Source organism: Ilyonectria robusta (genome assembly GCF_021365365.1).
Source record: "Ilyonectria robusta strain PMI_751 chromosome Unknown BGZ61scaffold_43, whole genome shotgun sequence".
NCBI lineage: Eukaryota > Fungi > Ascomycota > Sordariomycetes > Hypocreales > Nectriaceae > Ilyonectria > Ilyonectria robusta.
In genome coordinates this window covers 123,963-136,040 of record NW_025764477.1, presented here as the reverse complement: position 1 = coordinate 136,040, position 12,078 = coordinate 123,963, and the positions used below count along the sequence as shown (strand labels likewise).

Genomic DNA, 12,078 nt, shown 5'->3' with positions numbered 1-12,078 from the left:
CAGCTGCTGCCTTGCAGGCAGAAGTAGTATTCCAGAGCATATAGTCTCATACGATTCCGCTCCTTTAGATAGAAATCAAGAGTCATTCGTTACCCGATTCACTTAGGGACCTTCTGCCCTGCCGTTTGCCAGCTACCCATCTCAATCCACGCCGTTATGCCGTTGATTGCTTGCGATGGACTCCTTCCTCATCCACACGCCTAGTGACCGCGAGCCCTCCATAGCCGCAACAGTCGAGACGGCTTCTGACGTACCTGATGACCAGAGCCTACCCTCCGTTGAATCTTCCACCTCAATAACTCCAAAGCGCAAACGTATCACTACGGCCGATGCCACGCGGCAACACACTCGAAAACCTCAAGGATCCGAGCCCAAGGCTCGAACCAACTACACTGCATATCCACGTGGACCACATATAAGTGGCCCATCTCTATTACATCCACTTTGCCGCGGCTCCCACTGGAACGGCGCCCAGGCGCCGCAATAGAATCGGCGCCCGGGCGCCGCGATAGCGTTTTTATGGGTCAATGCGTCTTCCATTGGCTAGGCACGTCAACGCGTTTAGTATTATGATTCAGGATCAAATAAGAATATAAGTGTTACAATTATGTCGATGATTAAAAAGGGAAATACTATTACGAATATTATGCTACTTGAACCTGTATATCCTCTTCGGCCTGTTGCTAAATTTCCCTTATATTATGTCGGGTAGCTTTCTTATTATTATTTCCTATTCGATATGCTACCTGAGTGTTAATATATTTAATCTCTGTAAAGTCCCAATTAATATATACTATTATCTCTTTCTTAGTCCAGTCTCTTATAGGTCTAGATAATCTATAATACTAGCCTATCTGCTTATAATCTAGATACTAAGTATATAGCTCTCTTTTATATTATTAGGGTAGTTTTATTGCCTTTTAATAGAGTTAGTTTATCTTAATACTTCTAATAGGCTGTTTTTTATACTAAGTATTCCTTATTATAATATATTGTTAATATATAAACTCAGGTATATAATATAGTAAGTTTTATGCTAGTGGCTCTGGTAATAATACTGGTAATAGTATAGAGGGCTCTAGTAGACTTTGTACTATTATAGTATTTTAAGTCTGACTGATAAATATCTTGTCAGCCTGGCTGATTGAGGGTTCTAGAGGTTTATTAACTAAGTTATCTTATACTTAACTAAATAAGGTATCTTTAGCTTCTTGAGACTAACCAGCTAGGGCCAGGGGTATAGCTGATAGCCCAGCTAAATATAGTATAGAAGATTCTAGTAGTGCCTCTTGCTGTAAAAGAGGACATACTTTTGATCTCCTTGAATAACTAATAGTATAACACCTAGAGTATTTTGGTGCTTTAGGCTTAATTCTTTTAAATATACTTAGCTCCTGCTGGGTGCTTGACTGTATAATAGTTAATCTGTTTTAAATTCCAGACTTAACTCTACTTGGCTTAAGAATTAGTTGTAGCTATACTCTATTACAGACTAGATGCTAGTATTAGTAGAAGTTATCTATCTAAAGGCCTTAATATTAGCCTTATAATAACTTAATCTTATAAATATAAGGCAGGCTATATAACTGAGTAAAGACCCCTGTATAGACTGAGGAAATAGATAGATCAGTTTTCTCTAATAGCTTCTGCTATTCTTTAATTTTTTTTATTATCTTATAAGAGATCCAGCTGTATAAAGCACTAAATAGGTTACTATTTAAGTACTTTTTTAGCTTTTAAGTATACTATCTTACTTATATTAACTGCAGTTCTAATAGTTAGTTTTCTACTGTATATTTAATAAATCTCTATATATCAAAGAGATTAAACTTATTCATTTTAAAATATAATTTCAGTAGCATATAAATATCTTTAATATGTAAAGTAGCTGTATTACCGAAATATATATACTGATCCATCTAGGCTTTAATGAGTTTTTCTTTATATAGTTTAAGCTAAGTCTTCTTAATATATAAAACTTCTTTAATATAACCTAAAAGATACTTCTTCTTAAAGTCTGCTATATATTTATTAAAAACAGCTTTAGTAGGTAACTGTATAATAGAATACTAAGAGTTATAGAAATCTACTCAGCCCTTCAGTTTAGATTCTTTTTTTATAGATACCTTTACTATAATGCCTGCAGCTAGATGCTCTTGTAATATAAAAATTAGAAGGCAGTAAGCTAGAACTGCTTTATTTATATACTAAAGGCAAAGTAATAATTCTGCTAATAGAAAGACTATTGCTACTGTATTTATACAGGCAAGGCAGCAATTTATTAAGACTATAGATAGAAGCTTGGTATTAAAGGCTTTATAAAGAGATTAAAGTTACTCTAAGGCCCAGATATAATCTTCCTCTTACTTACTACTGAGAAATATAAATACTATATAAAAGAATTACTAATAAGTATCAACCCCTACTATATTAAGAAGTAGCATCTGATATTTATTAGTCTTATATATATAATTAAATAGTAAGAGGTTAGAGTAAGCCTGAAGATATTAACTAGAACTAGGATAGGCAAATAAAATTACTATAACCTGCTGATTCTTACTAATCCGGATATAGCTCTAGAAACCCTTACAGTTCAGTTAGTTAATAAGAGTATAGATAGAGCTTTAGCTCTTATACATATCATCTTTTATCTTAGCAATTTAATTGTAGATATTCTTTCTAGTTACTAAGGAATCTGGATTTTACTGGTATAAAAATATTTAGATATCTCTTAGAGAGATACCGGCAGATATAAGTTCTACTAGAGTTACTTTACTTAAAGTATCTAATTAGCAATATACTGGATAAGCTAATAGATAGTAACTTGGAGGATGATTATACTTTGAGAATTGCCTATCTGGCCGATAGTGTAAAGACTATATAGCTTTATCTAGTAACTCCTTAGCTAAGATTGAGAACGAGCAGCCTGTACCTTGAGTTGTTATTTTATACTTAGCTTTCTTTTCTTCTAAAGCCTTAGGCTTCTAAGATTTATCATATATATAAGTAATAATTTTCCGGCTGCTAGTCTTTATAGTTAACTTTTATATAATAAACATATAGCCTTATATAACAGCCCAAGTATTAATTGCTATAACCAGCTTATTGCAAGATTAATATTCAGCTTCTAGAGGAAGATAATCATAGGGAAAAGACACAGCTTTAAGAAGAGCAGAAGGAGTAGAAGCCATAAGAAACAGCTGAGAGGCACTCGTCGTGCCTGATTGCATTAAGAATGAAGGGGGGATAATTAATGAATTGTCACTAAAGAGATGCAAGGTGCTTGACCACGTTGAACGTGTTGAACGCGTTGAACGCGTTGACGTGCCTAGCTAATAGAAGACGCATTGACCCATAAAAACGCTATCGCGGCGCCCGGGCGCCGATTCTATTGCGGCGCCTGGGCGCCGTTCCAGTGGGAGCCCTACCACTGGCCAGCGTTAGATCTGCACAGCCGGCTGTGCAAGTAACGCTCGCCCTACCACTGTCACTGTTTTGTCATCAAGACCACCCAGTGTTACGGTATGACCACATCCACTTCCGGCATTAGTCAACATACAATGAGAAGCGAATAAATCATCAGGCACAACTCCGTCTCTGTAGAAGTCATTACAGAGATACAGCGGCCCTGTTGACCGGAGTGTCACGTGCTCTGCGTCAACAAGACGATGCCCTGTGCCAAAAGGTGGGTCCATCCGAACAGATTCGCAACGGCGCCACACACAGCCTCGAGCATGTCACGAAATGAATTACTCTGTTGCCAAGGATTCGAGCTCTGCAATGGGAATTAGGTAACAGAACAGGGCAGCTAGAGGGTGGAGGGATGTGCATGGGAGCTGATATGCCTCCTTCATCAATAGCGCGGGCTGAATCGCAACCACCAAAACTCCAAGCCACTCCCACTTGAGCCCAGCGATCCTGAAAGTAAAAGAAGTCGTGCGCTGGGGCCGTGGCTCCTCGCCGCCGAGTTTCGGGTGTTGTGGCCGTGCTTACTACGAGACCTTTCTCGACCTTCTCAGTAACATAATCTGGGAGGAAGGATATTGAAGGTGAAGAGTTGGGGCCGACTTGCCATGCGGCAGTCAGAAGCTGCATCACTGTCGTGTCCCATTCATCGCTCGCCTTCCTGGCATCTGCGTAAGATGAAACTCTTCTAGGCGTGACGACAATTGCCTGACGAAGATACAAAAGCCTGGCCGCTTCCTTGAGACGGAAAGAGGAGATTTGACAGCGTCAGAATATCTTGAACATGAAGCTCGTCTGGACAAGTTTAAAGACTGTAGCCTCTGCGGTCCCCTTTGCAGCCTGCGGTAAAGCAACCACGCAGCTATCACGTTTCTTGCGCAAGGGGTTTTGACCATTCACTCACAACGGCTGCCTGCACAACACGCCTCAATCATGTCATCACCTCCGCCTCAGGCTCGCATCACCTGCACCTCTCTTCTCCGCAACACGATTCTCTCCCTTTGCACATCGCAACCTCCATTCGCTCGAAGCTCATTCACTTGAAGCCGCGCTGACTCATCCTTTCAGCCTCTCGACCGAAGACACATCTCCTGCTCTCCTTGTCCGCATATCAACAATCAACACCTTCCATACCTTCTTTGACCGTCTCCTCTCGCGATCGCGTTGCAGACCTCGCACACCAAACACAAACCGCTCCATGGTTAGCCGTGACACTCCTCCCTGCCAGCCATATAAGCATTCCTGACCAAAGCATATGTCCAAAACCCCGGCCCAGAAGCGCCGTGTCCCACCCGGCTTCTTTGATGAAGAGTTCCTCGGCAATTCGCCCAGCCCCAAGAAGCACCGATGCAACGACCCCCGGCGACAGAACTTCGAACTTGGCGGCGCATACTTCAAGATATTCCACCCATACGGTTGCGAACTCGACACGCAAATCCACCTCTTCGAACTCATGCAAGGATCGAGTCCGACCGAGACCATCGTCGAGGCTGTCGGCGGCTCTGGCGGTTTTGTGGACTCATGCTGCCACTGGGAGACGCTCCTCTCTCTCTTGGGGACAGACAGCGTCGAAATGGTTGTGCACGACTATAAAATGCGGGTGGGCTCGAATACATGGTCTATCAACCACCCTGACGCCTGGGCACGCGCGATTCGTGAGCTCATGTTGCTGTTCTATGGGAATCAGCAACCGAACGAGTTTTGGCCAGCCCAGATCGGTCCTGTTGTAGCATGGAAGGACTTAAGAGGTATGGACCTTGTCACTCGGGCATCTCTCCCTTAACCCCCCGATGTTGGACACGGCAGTCCTCGTCTGCAGTGGCCTTGGCTGATCTTGTTTCTCTAGATGTGCAACATCGTCCAGACCTATACGAACACTGGCAGGACACCTGCCAGTTCTTTTGTCACGATCCCGTTCAGACAGGTGTCGGGGTACACTTGCCTGGGTTCCGTGAGCCCCTCTCGACGATCGCCATGGTGAAGATATTTTGGGCTCTCCACGCCTTGGTAACCAAGGCACACCTTCCTCTCCCCCTTACCATGCAAGAGGAGGTTGCCAAGGTTGGCGTCGTTGCTCTCTGCTGGTCGTCTGTAGACCAGCACCTCGCCGGAGAGCATGATGCACGGTGCCCTGGCTCGACAGCCGGGGGCCAGGCATTCGGGGTGCAGTGCCCCTGCCAGACTCCAAATCTCACGTATGACGTCTGGCTTCATAGTGTACGAGCGCCAAGTATATTCTACGTCGCTCAGAAAACCGATTTTATCCGCGTCATGACAGTCCTGCATCAACTTTTCGCCAAGCTGCCCCCCCCCCCGATATCGAAGATTTCATGCCCTTGATTTCTGCCGCCGGCCTCAACCATGAAGGCTCCTTCCTCGATGCCATAATAACAAATCAGCCCCGTCTACTGCTAAAGGAAGACTTTTTGGCAAGGGTCGGCGTAGTTGGTGATGCCCAATCTATGATACCGGACTCTTTAAACCTCTCGTCGCTGAGGACACGAATGCAGGTATATCCCTTGTCGCACACGAGCGAGTTCCCCGGCCCCGACACGAGCCATGGTCAAGAGAGGTTCATCCTTGTCCTTGTCGGACCCATCACCCAGGGAATTCTCAATGATGCATTCTCGGCGCTTGCAAGCGTCTGGATTCCCGGCCAGAGCCAGCAGCGCACGCTCACGGTGAATGGGAAGCTCCACGCAATGACACTCGGATACTTTAGTCCGTTTCCGCATAGCCACGACGCTGATGTACTAAAACGATTAATGTTCAACTCGTGCCCGGAATACTCGGCGCTATACTGCTGCAACACCCGCCGGGCTCGATCACTTGTCCATTTGGGCTCGTGAAACCACTCCATAAACGCCGCCTCCTCTTCCTGGTCCTCTTCGGGCTTTGGCGTTGCCTCGGGCACGTCTGGCCCTTCGTCTTCACCCTCCACATCTGGCCCTTTGTCTTCACTCTCCATATCTGGCACCTCGTCTCCATCACGCCCATCTTGCTCTTCCCACTCTTCTTCACCCTCCACCGTCTCACGCTCATCACTAACCATCTCCCATCCCTCCTCACTCCCGGCCGCTCTACCCCTTCTACCCATTCTTATGCTCTCCTCCGCCCTCCTCTGCTTCTTTGCTTCTTTCCTCTGCTTCCTTGCTTCTCTCTGCTGGCCCTTTGCCTCTCTCTTCACCTTCTTCTCCTCCTTAACCCGCGCCTTAAAACTGCTCACCACCGTATTTATCTTCCGCTCCTTTCTTCCATCCTCTCCCACCACCTCGTCGGCCCATAAAAACGCACTCGTCCTCCTCTTCTGCTTGATCGTTCCCTGCACGTTCTGCCAAAATGGCAACACTAACTACATATACCACACCAACAACTCTCCCACCTCCCGGGGCAAAAACCGATGAATTACCTTGATCTCGGACGACTTGCGGAACCCCTTGTGATATATAGTCACAAAACATACCATCGCCTCGTGGATGAAAATGTTCTGCACCCCCCCGTTTATTGTATTCCACATCCGCACCCCTAATAACTCGGGTGCCCGTGCTGGTTGCCCCCCGGTGATATGCATGCTTAAGTAGATAGAGATATAATGTTCCCTTTAAATGTGTTTTATAGCTTAGCATCTGTCACATATCCGGATATCGGATTTCAACGGCTATTGCGGAAGTGAAGTTTTTCCTTCATCATCATAGGTGTCCATCGCCACCTGCCTCGTCGTCAGCCTCGTCACCAGTCCAGTTTTCCTTTCAATCAGGTCAATAGCTAGATAAAGTTAAAGGCCCCGAGGCACCCGGAGCCTCTCGGCTGTCCGAGGTCATCCGAGGTTATTATCATTCTCTTCGTTGACACAAAGACCCTCATTAGATAGGAAGAAATCAAGAGCTTCTTACACATATAGTTATTTCCATTCTCTAGATGCAACAACATCCTTAGTATTCTACCTTTATAACTTATAACTCTTATTAAGTTCTAGGTAGAGTTAGATAGAATTTAAAATCCATTAAGTATAGTTATATCAAGCTAGTAGCTAGATAATATTATGCTTTATGGCTATTTCTAATGTCCCTCTGTTTTCTCTTGTAGGACTTGACGATCTTTGGGATATTAGCCTTCAATTGCTAAATTGGCTCCCAGGTGTAGTCCTTCTTATCAGGATACCCAACCTATGCCACCTGATACTCAATGCACCTTGACCTAAGCTCACGTTTTCCAACAATCTTATCTACTTCATACTTGCCCTTACTTCCCTTATTATTGCTTATTAGACTCTTCTGGACCTGCGGAGCTTTATGACTCTTCTTAGGTTTAAAGTCAAACTCTTTGATATTGTTAAAGAGGGGGATAGGTATATGTTCTTCTACCAACCCTTCTTGCCAGTCCCATAAACCCTGGTTAGCCCAGTCCCATGCATGGAGAGCCTGTGTTTTCCGATATTTCGCCAACTCGACGTGATTAGCAGAGTACCAAGATATATGATTTTTTCTTATACCATCTCCGTCTGGCCTCTTTGTTGGATTTGTAAAGCGTGTGCTGCTACATTTTGGAAGCATCTAAAAGAACTGACATCCATGCGTCCCGAGTGATCTCCTCCAGTCATTTGCAGCATCAAGATCCAAGGCTCGAGACAGTTCCTCGAACGCATGTCGGGTTACTAGGCGGTACTGGAGACTATCCCAACGCTGCTGCGTGAAAGAAACCCGATATAGATGTTGATCATCCCAGTCAAAGAGCTGCTGAATGAGCTGGGCCCACGTTGGGCGTTCTCGCCATGTGTTACATATCCGCCAATCCCTAGGGATATAGAAGTCGTCGTCGTAATATTGAGAAAGCCAAGCCTTACAGATCCCATAATTGTAGCTCTCTAGATCCTTTGGTGGAGGCGATGGCTGCTTGTTCTTGCCGTAGTTAAGCATCTCCATGGTCAAAGCCAAGAAGTAGATTCGCCGAATCCGATTGAGGTTATGATTGTCGCTTGCCGAGCCGTCCTTCTGTAGACTCTTGGCAATATTGCTTATCCTATTATAGAGTCTAGTAATAGCTTTTACTTGTTGTTGACGTTGCTTGTAGGTCCTCTGTGAGTCGGGTATGAAGAAGCGGATTTGGCTCTTAATAGATTTATGAAACTGTAGTTGCTCCCAGTCAAACATAGAATGCCTTAGCCAAGTCATCCCGGTCTCCTCAACGGTTTGGTGGATTCCAAGGCCAAGCCACTGGATACCTTGCTTCGTGGAATAAGAACCCCGATGTAGGTTACTTATATAACTAGAAGCACTATTATTACTAATAGTCTTAATAATCTTTATAAGTATAGTTCCCATAGCGCTGGAAGCTGGTGTCAGATAGGTTTTGCTCATTAGGAGATAGTCCAGCGCTCCAAGCCAACGGTTCAGTTCCCAACGCAGAAAATGCAGTGCCTCTGCGGTAGGGATGGAAAAGTACGGCCGAGGCTCTGTGTGGCGGAAGGGTTGAGTGTCCAGGTCAAGGATCTCGAATACTTCCAGCTGGACCCGGTACTCTTCGCGTGTCCCTAGACTTGCGGTTCGAGAGCCACGGAACGTAAGGTCTAAACGCCGTTTCGAGTTTAAGTACGAACGCCTTCCTGCTTGGGCAACCTGCTCATCAATGTGTGCTGTCCGCCAATGTGCACCGCCAGCCTTAGACCAGAGCTGGAGGAGATTGTGGGGGATCAGCATGCTCTCGATGTTACGATTCGTAAAGGGGAAGGTTTTTCTTGCATCCGAAAGCTCTTTGTAGCTATTGTAATGCTGGGCATATACTACGTGAGGTTGTAGAAAGTGTTTTTGTGGTGGGCGCATGTTCGCAGAGGCGGCATCTCGAGTGCTGCTTACGGGATGAATATGCCGTTCCATACGAGCTTTAGGATCTGCCGAGTCAAGCCAGTGCTGTAAACAACACGTTTTCCACCAATAAACTCGAGGGGCCCTTAAGACAGTCTCCTTCCCGACGTTAAAGTATGTCTTCTCGGGGATAAGATACCTTCGATCGATACTCTTATTCAAGGCGGATAGCACGTTTTCGCGTAAGGTGGAGAAAGAAGTGTCGGTCCACATGAGTTTAGTTCCGTACGCCTCGAAAACAATGAACATCCCTCGAAAGATGTGGAAACGTGGGTCTGAAAGCCTCGATAGCATGGCCTCCCATAGACCTGGCACCGAGGCCTCATTCACTGCGTAGTATATGGGATTGGTGCCCCCAATGTCCAAAGTTCGATGTTTATTATGCTTTGCTCGCATTTGGCTAGCACCAATTGCCCAGGTCGCTGGAAAATGCTGCATTGACGTCGGAGGCAATATACTACGCAGTAATGGCAAGACAACACCGTCGATCCAGAGGGTATGTTGTTCTTCTGTTAGGAATGTCTCATTGATTAGTAGCATACTGGGAAATGCGATGTAGATGTGGATGTCATGCGCGAAAAGAGCCTCTCCAAAATGGATGTGTCGATATAAGTGTAGTTGCTTGCCGTGGAACCGCATATGAATAGGCTTCTGTAGATTTCGTTGAGGTCGAGGGTAGTAGGAGAATCGAAAGCCCCGGAATGCTCGGAGCGATGATACTTCGGCAAGCACTGCATCGACGTCGAACTGGGCTGCAACCTCCTCGTCTGGCTGATGAGATTTGGCCATGTTCAATACTGGTGGAGCCGCGCCTCCACTCAGCGCCTCCTCCCAAGGCTGATTGCCCTCGATGGTTGGTTTCGAGCCTGCTAGGGCATCTGGTACACCGAGATCTTGAATATAGGTGGCCATCTCTTGGAGGCTGAGGCCGTCGTCTCTCTTTACTTGCCCGGCCTCGTCGAGGTAGGTGTTGCATACTGGCTCGTCTAGCATATGGGCTTGCACCCACTCAGCTGCCGTGCTATACTTTCTGTTGTCGACAGTTTCAGCATGGAGTCGCTTGCCGTCCTCGCGATAAGGAGCATCTTCCTCGTCAGCGGTATAGTCACTTCTACCACAGTCTGAAGAACTCCCTCCCTTATCTTCGTCATCGGTAATGAAAAGCGATTGCTCTTGAAGCCAGTTTTCTTGGAGGGGGCTCAATGGACTCGAACGGCCAGAATCCGGTGCTTCACTGCCACTGTCGCCGCGCGGAGACTGCGCGCTGATACTCGCACTTGATTTGCCCTGGCTGTCCGGAACGGCGAGGGTGCAAAGAGATATAGTCACTGGGCGTGGGGCTGGAGAAGACAGTCTGGCCGAGGAGGAGGGCGAACCCTTTGGATGCGGCTGCATGTACGTAGTGGGCTGTGGCCTCGGTGAAAGGTCGCTGCGGCTGCTTGGATGTAGTCTGTCGATATAAGGGGTAAGGGTCTCGGACTCGCCCCCTTCAAGAACGACTCCGTCCTTAATATTCAGTGGATCTTCCTCACTGGAGTACGAGTGGGTGGCGCAAGCATCGCCGGGGCCTGAGCCGTTGCTAGTAGCGTAATGGCTCTTGATCTCCCTAGGATCTGTAGCATCCTGTAGTCCTCTGCGCAGCGTATTAACATTCCAGATGTCGGTATTGGGGGATAGAGGGTTGGAAGATAGAGCTGCCTTGTCGGACGGTCTGTCTATTAAGGCGGGCATATGTCAGTGTACCTTGTTCGCTGATAGGGAGTCGGAATAAATAGATAATATAATCCTTAAACTTACTGTAATATTCATCTCCTAGTATGGACTCTTTCTGGCTAATATCACTCTTGGCATTTTCTGTGTCTGGAGGGACCGGCCTCGTGCTTCTTTCGAGCTTTCGACGCGCACGCTTATCTCTCTGTCGCTGCCGCTCACGGTCTTTGGCTTCTTCGGCGGTGAAGGTAGGGTGCGATCTCCCCGGATAGGTAAGCTCAGATGCTTTCTTTCTTGCCATGAGAGGCCACTAGACGAAGGACAACGTGAGAGGTGGTGTTATAAGGTAGTTAACGCTGGGAGTCCGGGCTGTAGTCGAGGGTTCTCCTATAACGAAGATATATGGAATAACTGCTTGTTGGACCCGATACGATCAATTCGATCAAGCCGATAGGAATCAAAATGATGTGGAGCCCAAGTATGATTGTTCTCGATCTAGGTAGGATCCTCCGGCCCCCTCTTTTCTCAGGAGGGGTTTTGTGGTCATCTGACTAATAAGGCCAGGATATCGGTGTATCAGAGGTTTATGCAAATTCGCGTCTTATGCCGCCACACGAGGGGGTCAATTCAATTCAACGCTCTACTTATGTAACCTTTTATTTAATAAAGGGCTTGAGTGGAGGAGAGGGGCAGCTTAAATCAAGCCCGCGGATATTTTGTCGGGGGGTTATCGCTTAGCTCGTAGATTTTGACCGGGGGTCATCGCCGAATTAGGAATATCATGGGCCTCTATGGTAAATCGAGTCTTTAATTGGCTAGAGCTTATGGTATTTGTCTCTGAACTCAAAGGTGTCTCCTGTCCGCCCGTCAAGTGAGTAATCATCCATATCTGCTCCCGGAACTGCTCGACGGCTCGGCCGTACCTATGCAACGCTCTGCCCCGGCTCTGCCTCTCCATCCCCGGCTGCGGCGGTGTCTGTCATGGTCAACACGGCCAACGTACGCCGCGCCTCCTGCAATACGTTATGCAACATATCGGATA

At 46.4% G+C, this 12,078-nt stretch overlaps 4 protein-coding genes across 4 annotated transcripts; 2 read left to right on the top strand and 2 right to left on the bottom strand.

Annotated features, from left to right (window-relative positions):
- The first annotated feature begins 123 nt into the window (after positions 1 to 123).
- On the top strand, positions 124 to 579 carry BGZ61DRAFT_567391 (uncharacterized protein). The gene has a single exon (XM_046255965.1). It carries the CDS (start codon positions 176 to 178, stop codon positions 485 to 487), a length of 312 nt encoding a protein of 103 aa, XP_046095433.1. The 5' UTR covers positions 124 to 175; the 3' UTR covers positions 488 to 579.
- A 4,141-nt stretch (positions 580 to 4,720) lies between these two features.
- BGZ61DRAFT_486087 (uncharacterized protein) lies at positions 4,721 to 5,805 on the top strand (the record flags this gene model as incomplete). Its single annotated transcript, XM_046249810.1, has 2 exons — positions 4,721 to 5,213; positions 5,312 to 5,805. 2 exons carry the CDS (start codon positions 4,721 to 4,723, stop codon positions 5,803 to 5,805), a joined length of 987 nt encoding a protein of 328 aa, XP_046095432.1.
- Positions 5,806 to 6,028: 223 nt separating this feature from the next.
- On the bottom strand, positions 6,029 to 7,036 carry BGZ61DRAFT_567388 (uncharacterized protein; the record flags this gene model as incomplete). Its single annotated transcript, XM_046255964.1, has 2 exons — positions 6,029 to 6,817; positions 6,929 to 7,036. 2 exons carry the CDS (start codon positions 7,034 to 7,036, stop codon positions 6,029 to 6,031), a joined length of 897 nt encoding a protein of 298 aa, XP_046095431.1.
- A 982-nt stretch (positions 7,037 to 8,018) lies between these two features.
- Positions 8,019 to 11,337, bottom strand: BGZ61DRAFT_540415 (uncharacterized protein; the record flags this gene model as incomplete). The annotated part of the gene is made up of 3 exons (XM_046254906.1): positions 8,019 to 8,686; positions 8,750 to 11,041; positions 11,124 to 11,337. The coding sequence occupies 3 exons, from the start codon at positions 11,335 to 11,337 to the stop codon at positions 8,019 to 8,021; spliced, it is 3,174 nt and encodes a 1,057-aa protein (XP_046095430.1).
- Between the last annotated feature and the right edge of the window lie 741 nt (positions 11,338 to 12,078).

Bases quoted from the DNA above. Each gene is read 5' to 3' on its own strand.
- BGZ61DRAFT_567391 (XM_046255965.1), top strand. From the start codon at position 176: ATGGACTCCTTCCTCATCCACACGCCTAGTGACCGCGAGCCCTCCATA.